The 17,579-nt window shown below is 49.1% G+C and overlaps 7 protein-coding genes across 7 annotated transcripts; all 7 read left to right on the forward strand.

Annotated features, from left to right (window-relative positions):
* Positions 1-55: 55 nt before the first annotated feature.
* CNAG_07787 (hypothetical protein) lies at positions 56-423 on the forward strand (the record flags this gene model as incomplete). Its single annotated transcript, XM_012196505.1, has 2 exons — positions 56-191; positions 263-423. 2 exons carry the CDS (start codon positions 56-58, stop codon positions 421-423), a joined length of 297 nt encoding a protein of 98 aa, XP_012051895.1.
* Positions 424-675: 252 nt separating this feature from the next.
* On the forward strand, positions 676-1,396 carry CNAG_07788 (hypothetical protein; the record flags this gene model as incomplete). Its single annotated transcript, XM_012196506.1, has 3 exons — positions 676-820; positions 920-1,239; positions 1,328-1,396. 3 exons carry the CDS (start codon positions 676-678, stop codon positions 1,385-1,387), a joined length of 525 nt encoding a protein of 174 aa, XP_012051896.1. The 3' UTR covers positions 1,388-1,396.
* Positions 1,397-3,269: 1,873 nt separating this feature from the next.
* Positions 3,270-5,250, forward strand: CNAG_06953 (hypothetical protein; the record flags this gene model as incomplete). The annotated part of the gene is made up of 3 exons (XM_012196478.1): positions 3,270-3,604; positions 3,661-3,870; positions 3,926-5,250. The coding sequence occupies exons 2-3, from the start codon at positions 3,783-3,785 to the stop codon at positions 5,248-5,250; spliced, it is 1,413 nt and encodes a 470-aa protein (XP_012051868.1). The 5' UTR covers positions 3,270-3,604; positions 3,661-3,782.
* Positions 5,251-6,356: 1,106 nt separating this feature from the next.
* CNAG_06954 (hypothetical protein) lies at positions 6,357-10,260 on the forward strand (the record flags this gene model as incomplete). Its single annotated transcript, XM_012196479.1, has 6 exons — positions 6,357-6,378; positions 6,434-7,754; positions 7,811-8,495; positions 8,551-8,808; positions 8,885-9,970; positions 10,045-10,260. 6 exons carry the CDS (start codon positions 6,357-6,359, stop codon positions 10,258-10,260), a joined length of 3,588 nt encoding a protein of 1,195 aa, XP_012051869.1.
* Positions 10,261-10,326: 66 nt separating this feature from the next.
* Positions 10,327-11,426, forward strand: CNAG_07789 (hypothetical protein; the record flags this gene model as incomplete). The annotated part of the gene is made up of 2 exons (XM_012196507.1): positions 10,327-11,238; positions 11,292-11,426. 2 exons carry the CDS (start codon positions 10,327-10,329, stop codon positions 11,322-11,324), a joined length of 945 nt encoding a protein of 314 aa, XP_012051897.1. The 3' UTR covers positions 11,325-11,426.
* A 1,695-nt stretch (positions 11,427-13,121) lies between these two features.
* On the forward strand, positions 13,122-13,863 carry CNAG_07790 (hypothetical protein; the record flags this gene model as incomplete). Its single annotated transcript, XM_012196508.1, has 3 exons — positions 13,122-13,291; positions 13,364-13,505; positions 13,552-13,863. 3 exons carry the CDS (start codon positions 13,122-13,124, stop codon positions 13,861-13,863), a joined length of 624 nt encoding a protein of 207 aa, XP_012051898.1.
* Positions 13,864-14,869: 1,006 nt separating this feature from the next.
* Positions 14,870-16,281, forward strand: CNAG_07791 (hypothetical protein; the record flags this gene model as incomplete). The annotated part of the gene is made up of 4 exons (XM_012196195.1): positions 14,870-15,039; positions 15,112-15,241; positions 15,300-15,686; positions 16,001-16,281. 4 exons carry the CDS (start codon positions 14,870-14,872, stop codon positions 16,001-16,003), a joined length of 690 nt encoding a protein of 229 aa, XP_012051585.1. The 3' UTR covers positions 16,004-16,281.
* Between the last annotated feature and the right edge of the window lie 1,298 nt (positions 16,282-17,579).

The following is a 17,579-nucleotide window of genomic DNA, read 5'->3' on the forward strand; positions in this document are numbered from 1 at the left end:
ATGTGTCAGTTAGCCGACCTGCCCAACAAATATCGGTCTCCAGTATTCGTTCATGATGCTGATGGGTATCACTCCTGCACCAAATGAGCCCCCAGATTGTCTTCTTCACCACCTTTTACTTCCTTTGGCCGTTGACCTCCCCAGTGCAGAGTGTGATGGATTGTGGATAAAGACACCGAGATACCCCAACGGTGAGATACCTCTCAGCGTGAATACTACCTAGTCCCTACTGACTGTTGTTTTTCTCTTGGTAGGCCGCAAGGTAAATTGCCAGGATTGGAACCGTTTGCTGCGATCGGCCTGCCTCTGTCGCCGTCACTGGATGCGCCCATTCCAGGAGGAAGGATTCACCTTGTCTCAAATGTCTGGTACGAGTTGGCCAGTTGCACAGCACCAGGAAGCACCGGGCAGACTCAGATGTAGAGCACTCGGAAGCAATGTTGGCTCAGCAGTGCGAACTCCTTCGCCAGTTTGAGCAAGCTCCACAGACAGCCCGACAAAATCGTACTTTGAAATGCACCTCCCAGGAAGTGAAGCCATCGGGTGGGAGTGCAACCTAATTCGTGTTCTCCCGCAAACATCTTCACATCTATACATATAAATCGATATTAAGCACATACCACATCACACACATCTACAAAAATAAATATATCTCACTTTATTTTTGGGCCAATAATGTCGAGTTCAACCGAAAGACAGGCAAACGCTACTCAGCAAGCAAACAAGAAATGCCGAAGCAATATGGCAGTCAATGTAGGTGATTTCACTGAGGGACATGAGCTTCGGAATGCAGGAGGGAAGGCAAGGTTCCGGCTACGTTGTAAGCGCCAAAAATGCGCAACTTCTATGGAGCTTGTGGCATCGCAGTCATGGATCACGAATTTGATTGAAGAAGGTAACCTCTGTTGCTCATTGGTAGGGTTACGTCCTGATAAAGCTAGAGTCGATCCAGAGCGACCTTTTACTGTCATCGCCCATGGTGAACCATCCGTTGCTCCTCCCATTCTCCACCTTTCCCATTCGATATCTCCTCTGCCTGCCCCCAGTGTACCGCAATCTGACCGCCCTTCAGCACTTCCCACAATTCCTCGATACAAACCAATGTTTAATCTGTTGAATGAGCGAGAAGATGGGAGCCTGAGGTACGGAGTTCTGGGAGAGATCGTTTGTGGCGTGGTGGGATCAGAGTTGCGTGACTTTTACTCTTTTTTCGGTTTGGACGGCACGCACTCATCCACAGTGCGGGCCGATTTGTATGGGGAGGCAGCACCCTCCGCTTCCGCACCTCAGCCAACAGCTCCGAACCACCTCCCGCACTGTGGACCAGTGCGCGTTTACTATGGCACAATCAGTTTCACGCCCTGTTTTCAACGTGCAAGCGGCTTGATCTCGTGCGATATCACTTGTACGGTTTTGCATGCATACAACTATTTTTAGCTTGCATTCTCCTGTACACAGCGGTACTAAACATAGGCAGATAAACATTGTAACATGTTGATGGGCAATGCCTTGAAAACAAACGGTTATTTTCACGCGTTTCAACTTGGCCAACCGACTCGGCGCGTCTCAACTTGTAACCTAGCAGCTAATGCGTTTGATTTTGGAATACAATCTGCATGCTCCCATTCTATGTTACGTCGTGACCCAGTGGCGAATGAGTTTTCTCCTCTTTTCAATAGCCAAGGAGATTGACCTCTACTCCACCTTTGATCGGTCACGTGTTGCCATTGCATTCTCATCCGTCCCATCTGTTTCAATTGCATTCTTGTTCGTCAATCATCCATCCATTCATCCATTCATCCATCCATCCATTCATCCATCCATCCATCCATTCATCCATCCATCCAGCCATCCAGTCATTCAGACATTCCCTTTTTTATCGCCATCAAACCAAGCGAGCAAGGATGCGCGCGTGACACCAACAAGTCACCCGTCCGCCGAATCTGAAAAACAACACCGACCGCATTCGGCTCCACCTCGACTCGACCTCGATTTGATCAACACAGCATTTCAAGGGAAGCATAGGATGAGATCCTGGGTTGTGTACAGTGCCCACTGGGGAGACAACTGGTGTGGATGGCGGCATTTATTGGTGAGTTGTACAACAAGCACTCACAGTAGCGTTGGTACTTGTCCCCCTCACTCCTATCACCTGTCAGACAAAAGCCAGGCAAAACTAGCAGAGATGTGTCACGCAGAGACGACTGGAGACGTATGTGTGACCCGTGCTGGCTGCGTCTGGCTGCGTCTGACTTGACGACTACTCTTGACGCAAGCAAGCAACATTTGGAAGCGTGTGGATGAGACAGCAGGGAGGAGGTATGGTACACGGCGGAGGGCAGGACGGTGGATGCTGGAGATATAGTACGCTGTACAGACTGTGAGTTGCTGATTCGTTTGTCGCCGTTGCTCTGAGTGTTACTCTCGCTGACTGTTGTCGATAGTCAAACAGCCGGAAGGGAAAGGATAACAGAGTGCGGAAGGACGCCAAAAGAGCAGACGGTGTCGAAAGCAGGATGGCGAGAGAGGTGGGCAAGATGGAAAGGAGAGGCTGGCGATGGAGAATATAGGGTGCGGATGGAGAGGAGTTTGCAGTAACGTCCATGTTTATCCTCGTGACAAAAGACAATGCTGACGGATGGTAGTCTGTGTATGGTGAGCATGGCTGTTTATCTCTTGGCGGTTGTCATAGCGCTAACTACTGTACAGGATGGCTCATTTTCAATGTTCACTCTCGACTGCATCCCACGCCGCATGCCCCATTCGAATTCGCTTTCGTCACTAGCGACTCTACACTCGACACTCGGCTATCCCTCAACGCCCGACGCATTTGCTCGGCTACTCCTCAGCATCGCTACTCCTCAACATCCGACTCATCACACCCAACTCGTTCACTCTCACTCGGCTACCCCTTTCGGTTTGGACGGCACGCACTCATCCACAGTGCGGGCCGATTTGTATGGGGAGGCGGCACCCTCCGCTTCCGCGCCTCAGCCAACGGCTCCGAACCACCTCCCGCACTGTGGACCAGTGCGCGTTTACTATGGCACAATCAGTTTCGCGCCCTGTTTTCAATGTGCAAGCGGCTTGATCTCGTGCGATATCACTTGTACGGTTTTGCATGCATACAACTATTTTTAGCTTGCATTCTCCTGTACACAGCGGTACTAAGCATAGGCAGATAAACATTGTAACATGTTGATGGGCAATGCCTTGAAAACAAACGGTTATTTTCACGCGTTTCAACTTGGCCAACCTACTCGGCGCATCTCAACTTGTAACCTGGTGGCTAATGCGTTTGATTTTGGAATACAATCTGCATGCTCCCATTCTATGTTACGTCGTGACCCAGTGGCTAATGAGTTTTCTCCTCTTTCCAATAGCCAAGGAGATTGACCTCTACTCCACCTTTGACAGACAGTCACGTCACGTGTTGCAGTTGCATTCTCATCCGTCCATCTGTTTCAATTGCATTCCCAGTCGTCAGTCTGTTTCAATTGCATTCTTGTTCGTCAATCATCCATCCATTCATCCATCCATCCATCCATCCATCAATCAGTCTATCAGCCTGAACAACACCAGCTGCTCAACAGTCGTCAAAAGCGTATGCTAAGTGGGCCATGCACGATCAAAAGCTGTCATTGCTAATGAAACATACAGCAACATTACATTACAGAACACATCCAGCGCCATTCAGCACTGGTCACCAAGGATAATTACACATCCGGGCAGCAAAGAAATCCATAACACAGCGAGTTTAAGAATAGGACAAGAGGAACGGGATGCCTACAGACAGAGAAGAGAGTGCTTCGGTAGGAGGTGATCTGAGGGAAAAGAACAATAGAGGAATGTTCTACAGTTCAACCGCAGGTGAGTTCATTCGCATCCAGTGTTCGACATCATCTGATGCTGACATCTGTTACAGTCCGTGACATATCAATTTATCAAACATCCTGGGTCTCGTCTCCTGACCTCTTTGCGCTCAAGTTGCAGTACCTGCCAGTTTATAAAGTCTTTAGATGCACTACTTGCATGACTTCATCCAATCGCAACGCTCCTAAGGGCTGCATTCACTCAAGCAATCTAGCTAAGCATCTGCACACTTTCCATGATTGTAAACGCAGCCTTGAGGATATCCAACAACAAATTAACGCTGTCATCTCAGACCACCCTCCCCACGAAGGCTCACATCCCCATGTTCCTTTCTTCCCAGATGGCATCCTCCCTCCAGCGGTCCCTGGTGTAGCTCAAGAAATTGGTCTTTACTGCATGCTCTGCAGGGAAGTTCGCAAAGGAGAGAAGAAGGCTGGGCATTCGAGGCTGGTCACGCATTGTAACAAGGAGCACCCTGGGCAGTCAGCGCACTCCATCATCCGAAAGGGTACCATCCAAGCATTTTATTACTCTGGAAAATCTGCTTTCTATTTCCCAGTCAATCCCTCTTATTCAGAGCTGGATGCCGAACCCTTCCAACAAGCCTATGGTCAGGATGATATGCGAATTCAAAGCACGCATGATGCAGCAGTTTGTAGTGCCTTTGATCCCCGGGACAGGTCGCCGCTCTTGACCAAGCTCAAATGGGATCTCTTGCTTCAAGGAATCTCCCCCGAAAACATCTTGCCTTTGGTCTCGAACCCTACCAAAGATGAGCCTTTGTACTACAACAACTTGCTAAAGCTATGGATCAAGGGTTTTTTTATGGATGTCAATAATTATGTCGACAAGAACCAAGACTCCCCCCTGCTTCAGCAAGTGATGTATCTTGGGTATGAGCTGGAAATTGTTTCTGACAAGCGGATGAGAAACCTCAAGGACAAAACCATTGAGAATTACTCGCAGTTGTTTTTCAAGCTGCTTCTCTTTCTAATAAGGTATCACACTACCAACACTCATCCTGACATCAAACTTGACCTCACTTCTGCTCAGCAAGAGTATATCGACAAGCTACTGGATGCCTTGTCAGAGGGTGATACCCCTGACTCCAAAGAGGCAGGACTCGATGCTATCCTAAACCTCGGCTACTCGCTTTTGCAACAGGGAACAGTTTCAATGAATAACTCGTCGTGGGATCAGGTCATCTACAAGTTTTTGGTCTACACTAGTGTCAGAGAGGGGGGAGTGTTTGAAGAAGCGACAAACATAGCTCCAAGGGTGACAAGGCTCCTGTGGCTGTTCAGGTCAGTCGTCATCAAGAAGGTCATGAATGAATTGAAAGATTTCAAAGGCTCCCCAGAGGAAATGCATGAGTGAGCGTTTCTTGCATTTCACGACACCGACAGATGCTAACTCTGCTGTGCTACAGAATGAGCATGCCTTACACCAAAGTACTCAGCAGAGCGCACCATGGACCCTTCAAGACGCTTCTGTCAGTAGGTGATGACATATTTGGAGCTGCCTATGCCGAAGAAAGGCCTGCCAATTGTCATTGGCTTGATGACGACTTCCTCTCCCTTTTTTTTTGGTTTGGACAGACAACTATGGGACCCAATGAAACGCGTTTTCTATGGGGTGGCGCTCGCCGCCAGGGCAAAAATCGACCGGATCCTCTTCAGGCCGTTGCTATGGGGCATGATGCCCCTCCTATGGGGCCTGATGAAAGGTCCAGTAGCAGATGAGCAACCGCTCTTTCGAACGGTCCATAGATCTCGATCTTATGCATATGAAAAATGTTGAACAACCGTGGACAAAAGACAAAACGGTCTTGTTTCGCGATTTTGCCGCGCCTGTTCACCCGAGACTAATCAGTTTGATTTGAATACGATCTGCACGCACCCCATTCTATGTTACGTCGCGACCCTGTCGCTAATGAGGATTCTGCTTTTCTAATAGCCAAGGAGATTGACCTCTACTCCACCTTAGATGACTGCCGCCACGTGTTGCGATTGCAATTGCATTCTCATCCGTCGTCCCATCTGTCATCGATCCTATTTTTTTCTAAATAGCAAAGGAGATTGACCTCTACTCCACCTTGGATGGCCACCACCACGTGTTGCGATTGCATTCTCATCTGTCGTCCATCCGTTTCAATTGCTTTCTTGTTCACCAATCCTTTCTTCATCATCCATCCATCTATCCATCCATCTGTCAGTTTGAACAACACCAGCTGCTCAACAGTCCTCAAAAGCGTATGCTAAGTGGGCCCATGCGCGATCAATTGCTAATGAAACATACAGCAACATTACAAAACACATACAGCGCCATTCAGCACTGATTGCCAAGGATAATTACACATCCAGGCAGCAAACAAGGCCATAACGCAGCTAGTTTAAGAACAGGACAAGAGAAACGAGATGCCTACAGATAGAGAAGAGTGTGCTTCGATAGGAGACGATCCAAGGGGGAGCAATAATCGAGGAATGTTCTACTGTTCAGCTGCAGGTGAGTCCATTTACATTCAGTGTTCAACATCATTTGATGCTGACATCTGCACTAGTCCATGATGTATCAACTTATCAAACATCCTGGGTTTCATCCCCTGACCTTATCATGCTTAGACTGCAGTACTTGCCAGTTTATAAAGTGTTTAGATGCACACGTTGTATGGCTTCAACCAATCCCAAAGCTCCTAAGGGTTGCATTCACCCTGCCAAGCTAGCTAAACATCTGCTCAGCTATCATGACTCTAAGCACAGTTTAGAGGAAATCCAGCAACAAATCGACCGCCTGTCCTCAAATCATCCTCCACACGAAAGCTTACATCCCCTTATCCCCTTCTTCCCAAGCGGCATTCTCCCTCCGGCGATCCCTGGTGTAGCCCGAGAGATTGGCTTCTACTGCACACTCTGCAAGAAAGTTCATAAAGGAGATAACAAGGTTGGGTACTCGAAGCTGATCACGCATTGCAACAAGGAGCACCCTGGTCATCAAAGTCATTCTGTTATCCAAAAGGGTACCATCCAAGCGCTTTACTACTCTGGGAGGTCTACCTTTTATTTCCCAGTCAATCCATCCTATTCAGAGCTGGGTGCCGAACCTGCTCAACAAGCCTACGATCAGGATGATATGCGAATTCGAAGCACGCATGATGCAGCAGTTTGTACTGCCTTTGATCCCCGGGACAGGTCGCCGCTCTTGACCAAGCTCAAATGGGATCTCTTGCTTCAAGGAATCCCCCCCGAAAACATCTTGCCTTTGGTCTCGAACCCTACCAAAGATGAGCCTTTGTACTACAACAACTTGCTAAAGCTATGGATCAAGGGTTTTTTTATGGATGTCAATAATTATGTCGACAAGAACCAAGACTCCCCCCTGCTTCAGCAAGTGATGTATCTTGGGTACGAGCTGGAAATTGTTTCTGACAAGCGGATGAGAAACCTCAAAGACAAAACCATTGAGAATTACTCGCAGTTGTTTTTCAAGCTGCTTCTCTTTCTGATAAGGTATCACACTACCGACACTCATCCTGATATCAAACTTGACCTCACTTCTGCTCAGCAAGAGTATATCGACAAGCTACTGGATGCCTTGTCAGAGGGTGATACCCCTGACTCCAAAGAGGCAGGACTCGATGCTATCCTAAACCTCGGCTACTCGCTTTTGCAACAGGGAACGGTTTCAATGAATAACTCGTCGTGGGATCAGGTCATCTACAAGTTTTTGGTCTACACTAGTGTCAGAGAGGGGGGAGTGTTTGAAGAAGCGACAAACATAGCCCCAAGGGTGACAAGGCTCCTGTGGCTGTTCAGGTCAGTCGTCATCAAGAAGGTCATGAATGAATTGAAAGATTTCAAAGGCTCCCCAGAGGAAATGCATGAGTGAGCGTTTCTTGCATTTCACGACACCGACAGATGCTAACTCTGCTGTGCTACAGAATGAGCATGCCTTACACCAAAGTACTCAGCAGAGCGCACCATGGACCCTTCAAGACGCTTCTGTCAGTAGGTGATGACATATTTGGAGCTGCCTATGCCGAGGAAAGGCCTGCCAATTGTCATTGGCTTGATGACGACTTCCTCTCCCTCAAAGTTGTCGACACCATCTTCCATCTCCCCACGCTCTCCAAAGCCATCAGAAAATTGTCGGATGATCTGATCAAGCAGTTCAAGGAGGACGTCTGCTTGGGTCTTCCTGAGGACATGTTCATTAGCTGCCCTCAAGGCAAAAAGATCACTGATAATTACAGAGACTTTAGTTTGGACCACAACTTCCTTCTGCACTCGGGCAATCCCTGGTTCCAAGGACATCAAGATGTTTTCATCAAAGCCGTTCTAAATCATCCGGAGCTCCGAATGAAGTTTGTTGAATCAGTCACAGATGGCGTAATTCAATGGAAGATGAATCAAGTCAACTTTTGGCTTTCAGTCTGCACCAACTGGGAGGAAGATGCACTTGCGTTGACTCATCTGGTTTACGGAGGAGTGGCCCGAAAGCCAGAGCTACTTGGTATGAAACTTCGAAATGTCCCCTCTGGCTTTAGAGGTGTGCTTGTCTGGGACAACATGATCTGTTTGCTCTCTTACTACCACAAAAGTCAAGCTTTGAGTGGTAGAAGGAAGGTGAGTTCGTCTCTGATACTTATGTGGCGATGACTTGACAGACTCGTTCTTGTAGTGGATTGCAAGGTTCCTTCCGCCAGATTTTAGCGACACTTTCATTAAATGGATCGCATACATCAGGCCCGCTCAAGCCTACTTCTACAGGGTCACTGGCTATCCAAGGTCTGCCTCTATTGTAGAGGACAACCTCTGGACAACTGGCGGGAATATTATCACAGACAACAAGTTTAGTCAAATCTTTGAGAGGGTGACCGGTCAGTACTACACCAATAGCTTCGGTGTGCAAATCTGGAGACATGCGAACATAGGCATAGTCAGACGTCACAACATGAATCTGTAAGTAATCAACTGGCCAATGGATCGAAATACTGATTCCCCCTTATAGTCAGGTAGATGATGACAAAGAAGATGGAGGCGACGATGCTATTGAAGATCTACAAGCAGGTCACAGCTCCGCAATTGCCATCCGTAACTATGCCCGAACTACAGATGGAACATCCTTTCTCGCAGATTACTTCTTCTTGCAGTATGCAAATTGCAGCAAACGATACCACTCTCTTCTTCAACTTATGACTAACCCTCCTACCGGAAAAAACCTCAATGATGATGAGAGACGTTGGAAGGCCAATGCTTCCAAAGTAATGGGCACCTCCATCCCCCCTTCTTCCTCGGCCCATGGCAACCCAGCAACATCTATACAGGGTTATTCTCAGGAAGATGTCAGGAACCTGATTAAGCAAGAGAACGCGGCAGTTGTTCGAGAGGTCCAAAGCTTGAACACCGAGTTGAAGCAAAGTGTTGTCAATACAATTGCAACACTTCTCCGAAACCCGAATGCTTTGCCTGACTTCATAAGCAACAATGGCAGCATTCCTCAAGCGGACCCTCGACCAGCTGTTGCTGAGCATCAAGTTCTTCCGGGGAGTGCAGTTTTACACTGTCCTCCGCCACATGTCACTCCTTCGGCTGGTCAGCCATCTCCATCGCCAGATATCCCCCCTGGTATAACCTCTGTCTCCCCTTCTCCCCCATTGGTCAATACCGATACTCTTCCTCTGTCCGAAGACTCGGTACTCCAACGATCTTTGGAAAGTCTCTTGAATGGAACGATCACAAATCGACCAATTTCCTTCAAATCGACGTTCCAAAGAGAGGCTGCCCGTGCTGTTGCGAGCCTGGAGACAGGTAACCTGGTTCTAGTGGGTCCGACCGCCAGTGGAAAGACCTACACGTGGATGATCTGGGCTGCCCACCAGGTTTACCAGGCCGACATGAAGAAGATGGTCGTGGTTTGCCCACTGATAGCGCTAAAGGAGGAGTTTTACTCCACGGCTTTGCACTTGAATGTCCCTGCCTACTTCTGGACATCAAGTGCATGCCATCCTCCCGAGAACGCTGTTCTCATCTTCATGTCCGTTGAGGATCTTCGGGAGAACGACTTTCAGGCCTGGCTGGCGATGAACAGCCATAAGGTCGTAAGTCCATCTTTTTTATTGAATCGTACTAGCCCACTTGCTCTGATGGAATAGTTGCTGATGTTCTTGGACAGGGGCGATTCGTGTTCGAAGAGGTGCATCAGGCATTGACGTCTCTTGACTGGAGACCGTCAATGGCAGCCCTCCGGACACTATCAGCATACCCAATCCCCAAAGTTCTTGTGTCCGCCTCCCTTCCACCCTCGCTCATGCCTGAAATTCTCCAGTGCCTTTGGATTTCCGAAGCTACAGAGATGAGGGTTCCCGTCAATCCCCGAATGGCAATGTGAGTGATGGTCATTTACCGGCAAGTTTCTTTATATCAGTTGACCAAATAATTCAGCTATGAAGTACATATGAAGCCAAAGCTTGTCGACAAGTCTAGCATCAAGGGTTACAATCTGCCCTCTACTCTTCAGAAGCTCATCGTCCATTTCCGGAAGCATAGAAGACCCGAATCGCAAGCGATCATCTTTTGCAAGACCAAGGATCAACCTCAAGCCGTTTCTGAAATCATGACGAGAGCTGGACAGAAGGCCACATGGTACAACTCGGAGACTGGAGACAGGGACCTAGTTCGCAAGTTCTTTGGGCCTGGCCATGCCCAAGGGGAGTCCCAGATCGACTTCATCTGTTCCACCTCGGGCCTTGGAGCTGGTGTCAATATGCCGAATATCGATGCGGTGTACTTCTTGGGTGACCCTTGGGATCTCATTGAAGTTATCCAGGCTGGCGGTAGAGGAGGTCGACTTGGGCATCTCTTCAGGGTCTGCGTCTTCTCCGGATCCTTCAGCAAGTCGGTTTCCTACGATCCCAATGGGTTAAGGCTTGTCAAGGAGTGGATGGAGCACAAGGTCTGCCGTAGGTTGACCATCGGGAGCTATATGGATGGGACTGAGACAACGTGTCGCACTTTAAATGCCGCCCAATGTGACTTATGTGCTCAGAATGTACCACACAAGAGGGGCCACCAGGACACCTATTCCGCGCCTCGCCATGATCCTCCTCCAACTTCTCGACTGATCCAAAGCTCTTGGTTTCACCGCCCTGATCAGACTCACCCCCTTTTCCATCGCCTACTCTCAGCATCTGCCAATGAGCAGGACCATTTAGTCGCCAGTAACCAAATGGCTATATGGGAGAACTTCTTTTCGGCTCTAAAACGCCTTATTCCGAAGCTGTCATACACTGAAGAAGAGTGGGAGAGTAGAAGCAATCCTTCGTGGTGTCCTCTTTGCTTTGGGTGTGGTGAGCTCAGGAAGCATGATGTAAGATCGTGCAGGAGGTGGGAAGACAGAGCTGGCTTGGATGAGTGGCTCAGGGCTCTGGAAAGGATAAAAAGTGGCGTGTGTAAGCACTGCTGGCTGCCTGTGTACCATCTTGATGATGGAACTTTCCACTTAAATGTGGACACCCATGCGTGTAAGTATCACTGTCCGAAACCTTTCCTACCCTTGTTCCTGTATTCTCTGGTCAGGTTCGCTTCCACGGAGGAGAGAGGTCGAGGAAGGTGGAATAGTTCCGCCATCGCTCGTCTGCCAAGTGGTTTGCTTGTAAAAGCACCAATGGTATCCAAAGTGGGCGCCTTGAGAGATGTATTCATCGATCATGGGATTCCATTCTTAGTACCACGAGGATGGGCAGTGTTGGTGGATTGCGCGAGTGACCTCCTTGGCGACAAGGCTGTATCACAGAGCGTACTGGAGAGGGTGGATGTAAGAATTAAAAGCAGATAGCATTGTCTAGAGGATATGAATCGGATGGGTTTCTATGCTAGGGATAGTGTATCGACGAATGAGTTATGGAAGCGGGTGTTTCTACCTGTATCTTAATGGTATTGCATAGCGTATCTTCATTTACGATTTCCGCCTTCACGGGTCATGATATGATTACCTAATCTATCAAAGATTCTCGCGTTCTGTCCACAACCTTTCGACGCAACGAAATTGACTACTTCATCATCTTCTTAATAGGCATTTCGAACAACGCCTTTCACGTTTCACACTTGTCTCCTTCTTTCTTTTGCCCGTCAGACAAAAGCTAGCAGAGTTGTGTCACGCCAAGACAACTTAAGACGTACGTGTGACCGCTGCTGGCTGCGTCTGACTTGACGAGTACTCTCGACACAAGCAACATTTGGATGCGTGTGGATGGGACAGCAGGGAGGAGATATGGCACACGGCGGAGAGCAGGGTGGTGGATGCAGGAGATATAGTACATTGTACAGACTGTGAGTTGCTGATTCGTTGGGCCACTGTTGCTCTAACGATTGGGACTTGCACGAAGGCGGCCATCTCGCAAATTTTTGTATGGGCGCGAAATCCCCGTTTTTTTTCAACCACTCTCCACATCGCAAACCTGTGCCCTATGGGAATTTTATTCCACCGATCGATCCGTCTCAGTTCGCTCTATCGAAGGGTGCGATGCATGGATGCATAGCTTGAGAAAAACCCATGCGCGATGGTAGAAAACCGCTGATGTTCGGCGGTCACCGCGGCCTGAACCGCGCCTTTCGGCCCTCGCCGCTCGCTAACCCTATGGATTGGACCGTTTGATTTTGAATACAATCTGCATGCAACCCTAATGTTACGTCGTGACCCAGTGGCTAATGAGTTTTCTCCTTTTTTCAATCGCCAAGGAGATTGGCCTCTACTCCACCTTTGATCGGTCACGTGTTGCCATTGCATTCTCATCCGTCCATCTGTTTCAATTGCATTCTTGTTCGTCAATCATCCATCCATCCATCCATCCATTCATCCATCCATCCATTCATCCATCCATCCAGCCATCCAGCCATTCAGACATTCCCTTTTTTATCGCCATCAAACCAAGCGAGCAAGGATGCGCGTGTGACACCAACAAGTCACCCGTCCGCTGAATCTGAAAAACAGCACCGACCGCATTCGGCTCCACCTCGACTCGACCTCGATTTGATCAACACAGCATTTCAAGGGAAGCATAGGATGAGATCCTGGGTTGTGTACAGCGCCCACTGGGGAGACAACTGGTGTGGATGGCGGCATTTATTGGTGAGTTGTACAACAAGCACTCACAGTAGCGTTGGTACTTGTCCCTCTTACTCCTATCGCCTGTCAGACAAAAGCCAGGCAAAGCTAGCAGAGATGTGTCATGCAGAGACGACTTGAGACGTATGTGTGACCCCTGCTGGCTGCGTCTGGCTGCGTCTGACTTGACGACTACTCTTGACGCAAGCAAGCAAGCAACGTTTGGATGCGTGTGGATGAGACAGCAGGGAGGAGGTATGGTACACGGCGGAGGGCAGGGCGGTGGATGCTGGAGATATAGTACGCTGTACAGACTGTGAGTTGCTGATTCGTTTGTCGCCGTTGCTCTGAGTGTTACTCTCGCTGACTGTTGTCGATAGTCAAACAGCCGGAAGGGAAAGGATAACAGAGTGCGGAAGGACGCCAGAAGAGCAGACGGTGTCGAAAGCAGGATGGCGAGAGAGGTGGGCAAGATGGAAAGGCTGGCGATGGAGAATATAGGGTGTGGATGGAGAGGAGTTTGCGGTAACGTCCATGTTTATCCTCGTGACAAAAGACAATGCTGACGGATCATAGTCTGTGTATGGTGAGCATGGCTGTTTATCTCTTGACGGTTGTCATAGCGCTAACTACTGTACAGGATGGCTCATTTTCAATGTTCACCCTCGACTGCATCCGACTCGACTGCATCCCACGCCGCATGCCCCATTCGAATTCGCTTTCGTCACTAGCGACTCTACACTCGACACTCGGCTATCCCTCAACGCCCGACGCATTTGCTCAGCTACTCCTCAGCATCGCTACTCCTCAACATCTGACCCATCACACCCAACTCGTTCACTCTCACTCGGCTACCCCTCCACGCTGGCTCAACTACGTGACAGATGAAAGGGAGGATATGCAGGACAGGTGGCAGAGTACACGGTGGGAGGGTGGGACAGGTGGGAGAATACACAGTGGGAGAATACACGGTGGGAGAGGGTGGGATATGGGTGAGTTTGTTCTTTGGATTGGGCAGACAACTATGGGACCCAATGAAACGCGTTTTCTATGGGGTGGCACTCGCCGCCGGGGCGAAAATCGACCGGATCCTCTTCAGGCCGTTGCTATGGGGCATGATGCCCCTCCTATGGGGCCTGATGAAACGTCCAGTAGCAGATGAGCAACCGCTCTTTCGAACGGTCCATAGATCTCGATCTTATGCATATGAAAAATGTTGAACAACCGTGGACGAAAGACTAAACGGTCCTGTTTCGTGATTTTGCCGCGCCTCTTCACCTGAGACTAATCAGTTTGATTTGAATACGATCTGCACGCACCCCATTCTATGTTTCGTCGCGACCCTGTGGCTAATGAGGATTCTGTTTTTCTAATAGCCAAGGAGATTGACCTCTACTCCACCTTGGATGGTCACGTGTTGCCATTGCATTCTCATCCGTCCCATCTGTTTCAATTGCATTCCCAGTCGTCAATCATCCATCCATTCATCCACCCATCCATCTATCCATCCATCCATCCATCCATCCATCCATCCAGCCATTCAGACATTCCCTTTTTTATCGCCATCAAACCAAGCGAGCAAGGATGCGCGTGTGACACCAACAAGTCACCCGTCCGCCGAATCTGAAAAACAGCACCGACCGCATTCGGCTCCACCTCGACTCGACCTCGATTTGATCAACACAGCATTTCAAGGGAAGCATAGGATGAGATCCTGGGTTGTGTACAGCGCCCACTGGGGAGACAACTGGTGTGGATGGCGGCATTTATTGGTGAGTTGTACAACAAGCACTCACAGTAGCGTTGGTACTTGTCCCTCTTACTCCTATCGCCTGTCAGACAAAAGCCAGGCAAAGCTAGCAGAGATGTGTCATGCAGAGACGACTTGAGACGTATGTGTGACCCCTGCTGGCTGCGTCTGGCTGCGTCTGACTTGACGACTACTCTTGACGCAAGCAAGCAAGCAACGTTTGGTTGCGTGTGGATGAGACAGCAGGGAGGAGGTATGGTACACGGCGGAGGGCAGGGCGGTGGATGCTGGAGATATAGTACGCTGTACAGACTGTGAGTTGCTGATTCGTTTGTCGCCGTTGCTCTGAGTGTTACTCTCGCTGACTGTTGTCGATAGTCAAACAGCCGGAAGGGAAAGGATAACAGAGTGCGGAAGGACGCCAGAAGAGCAGACGGTGTCGAAAGCAGGATGGCGAGAGAGGTGGGCAAGATGGAGAGGCTGGCGATGGAGAATATAGGGTGTGGATGGAGAGGAGTTTGCGGTAACGTCCATGTTTATCCTCGTGACAAAAGACAATGCTGACGGATCATAGTCTGTGTATGGTGAGCATGGCTGTTTATCTCTTGACGGTTGTCATAGCGCTAACTACTGTACAGGATGGCTCATTTTCAATGTTCACCCTCGACTGCATCCGACTCGACTGCATCCCACGCCGCATGCCCCATTCGAATTCGCTTTCGTCACTAGCGACTCTACACTCGACACTCGGCTATCCCTCAACGCCCGACGCATTTGCTCGGCTACTCCTCAACATCCGACCCATCACACCCAACTCGTTCACTCTCACTCGGCTACCTCTCCACGCTGGCTCAACTACGCGACAGATGAAAGGGAGGATATGCAGGATAGGTGGCAGAGTACACGGTGGGAGAGGGTGGGACAGGTGGGAGAATACACGGCGGAAGAGGGTGGGATATGGGTGAGTCTGTTCGTTCACATGGTGGTGGTCGTTGTATAGTACAAGCTATGCATTGCATGTCGGCCCACACCATTGAGCGAGTGAAGTGTGTTATGTCTGAACATTGGCAGCTGGTGAACATTGGCTGAAGGGTGAATAAAGTGGTGCACGCAAGAGACAAGCGAGAGCACTAACAAGGCAGGGAATGATCGATAATATTGGGAGGGAGAAACAGGTCAGTCATAGTCGAGCAAGAGGGGATAAAAACGTACTTACGAAGAGGCCGATAACATACAGCGAGAGAGAAGAGACTAACTTTGTCCAACTGGTTGTAGTGACGGCATTCGAGTAACAGCATGCCCGCTCTTAAGACATCGGCTGTAATGTATATTAGCAAATAGCGTGAACAACGAGAGGGAATCGGACTTGCCAGATTAGCGGGAACGCTCTGTACCGCTTGCGAGGCTGTTTTATGTCGAAAGAGGAGAGACCATAGGGCGTGCTGGTGATTGTTTGATGATTTGATGATTAAAGAGGACATCAATCCCACCGGTTGATTCGGTCAGTTGGCAGGAATCCCGAGGCAAAGTGATCTCAAAAGAGAGATGCACCATCCTTGCGTCAACCCATAAGGGCCTCCATCGAGGGGAACCTCTCTGGAAAGGATATCGTGTTACCTGACGTCGTCGCGCAGTGGTGGTGATGCGGGGTGAGGAGTTTTACTTTCAGGGAGCTCGTTGGATGCAAGGTGACTGAAGAATGCCCGGTAGAATGCGAGGGCGGCTCATTTTGTAGAATAGAAGCGGTCGGTCGGTCAAAGGACAGTGATAGAAAATGGATTGTTTGATGGGAATGTGAATGTAGTGATGTTTGTTGTTATGGAGAAAGAAGTGATGGGAAAGGATGAATGAAAGGGAATGCTGGGAGTAGATTGTCGGTTATGTAAAGGAGATAATTATGTAAGTACTGAAATGAGCGTGGATATTATGATGATGGATGATTATGCCCAGCTGGTCATCGTGGCATCATCTCTGATTGTCCTTGATACATACACATATCTATCACATACGTATAGCACATTTTGCACACTAGATGGCAGGTATGAGCACCGTCAACAAGTGAATGCATGTCTGTATCATTGAGGGGAACAAGAAGAAGGGAAAGAGGGTGAAGGAGTAAGACAACTAATGAGGGAAGGAACAAGGCAGGGAATGATATGACTCTGAGTGATTGACTGGTTGTTGTATGCCAGCTGGTGAAGAGTTGGCGAGAGCATAAAGAAAGGAGAGACCGGTGGAGAAAACAAGAAAGGATAGGGAGAAGGAGAAGATAGAACGGAAAGGAGAATGAGATGAGATTGAGTAAAGAACAGGGAATATGCCAGCTGGTGAACAGTTGTGGAACAGAAAATGAGAAAGAGAGGGAATGAGAGTGAAGTGGATGAAGGAAGAAAGAAGAGGGAACGAAAGAGGCGGGAAGGGGAAATGAGAATGAGAAGCGAGTAAGGAAAGAAGATGGAGGAGGTGAAGAGTTGTGGAAAGGGTAAAATGAAGGAGAGCAAGAAGGCAGAATGATTGGGCAGTTGTTGTTCAACAGATGGTCAACAGTTGCGAAAAGCAGGATGGAAAAGTCAAGTGAATGAAGAGAGAAATGGGTAAGGATAGGGAGAATAAGAGGCGAGAAGAGGGGATAGGAGTGATCGGAGAGTATGAGAAGGATAATGTGAAGGAGGGAGAAAAAGGGATGAAAGTGGTAGAAGAAGGCAGTGATGGAGTGGCCGATAGGACCCGAGTGCAGCCCCGAGTAGGGTTAGGGGGTTAGGGGGTTAGGGGGTTAGGGGGTTAGGGGGTTAGGGGGTTAGGGGTTAGGGGTTAGGGGGTTAGGGGGTTAGGGGGTTAGGGGGTTAGGGGGTTA

This window comes from Cryptococcus neoformans, chromosome 9, assembly GCF_000149245.1.
Source record: "Cryptococcus neoformans var. grubii H99 chromosome 9, complete sequence".
In the NCBI taxonomy this organism is placed as follows: domain Eukaryota; kingdom Fungi; phylum Basidiomycota; class Tremellomycetes; order Tremellales; family Cryptococcaceae; genus Cryptococcus; species Cryptococcus neoformans.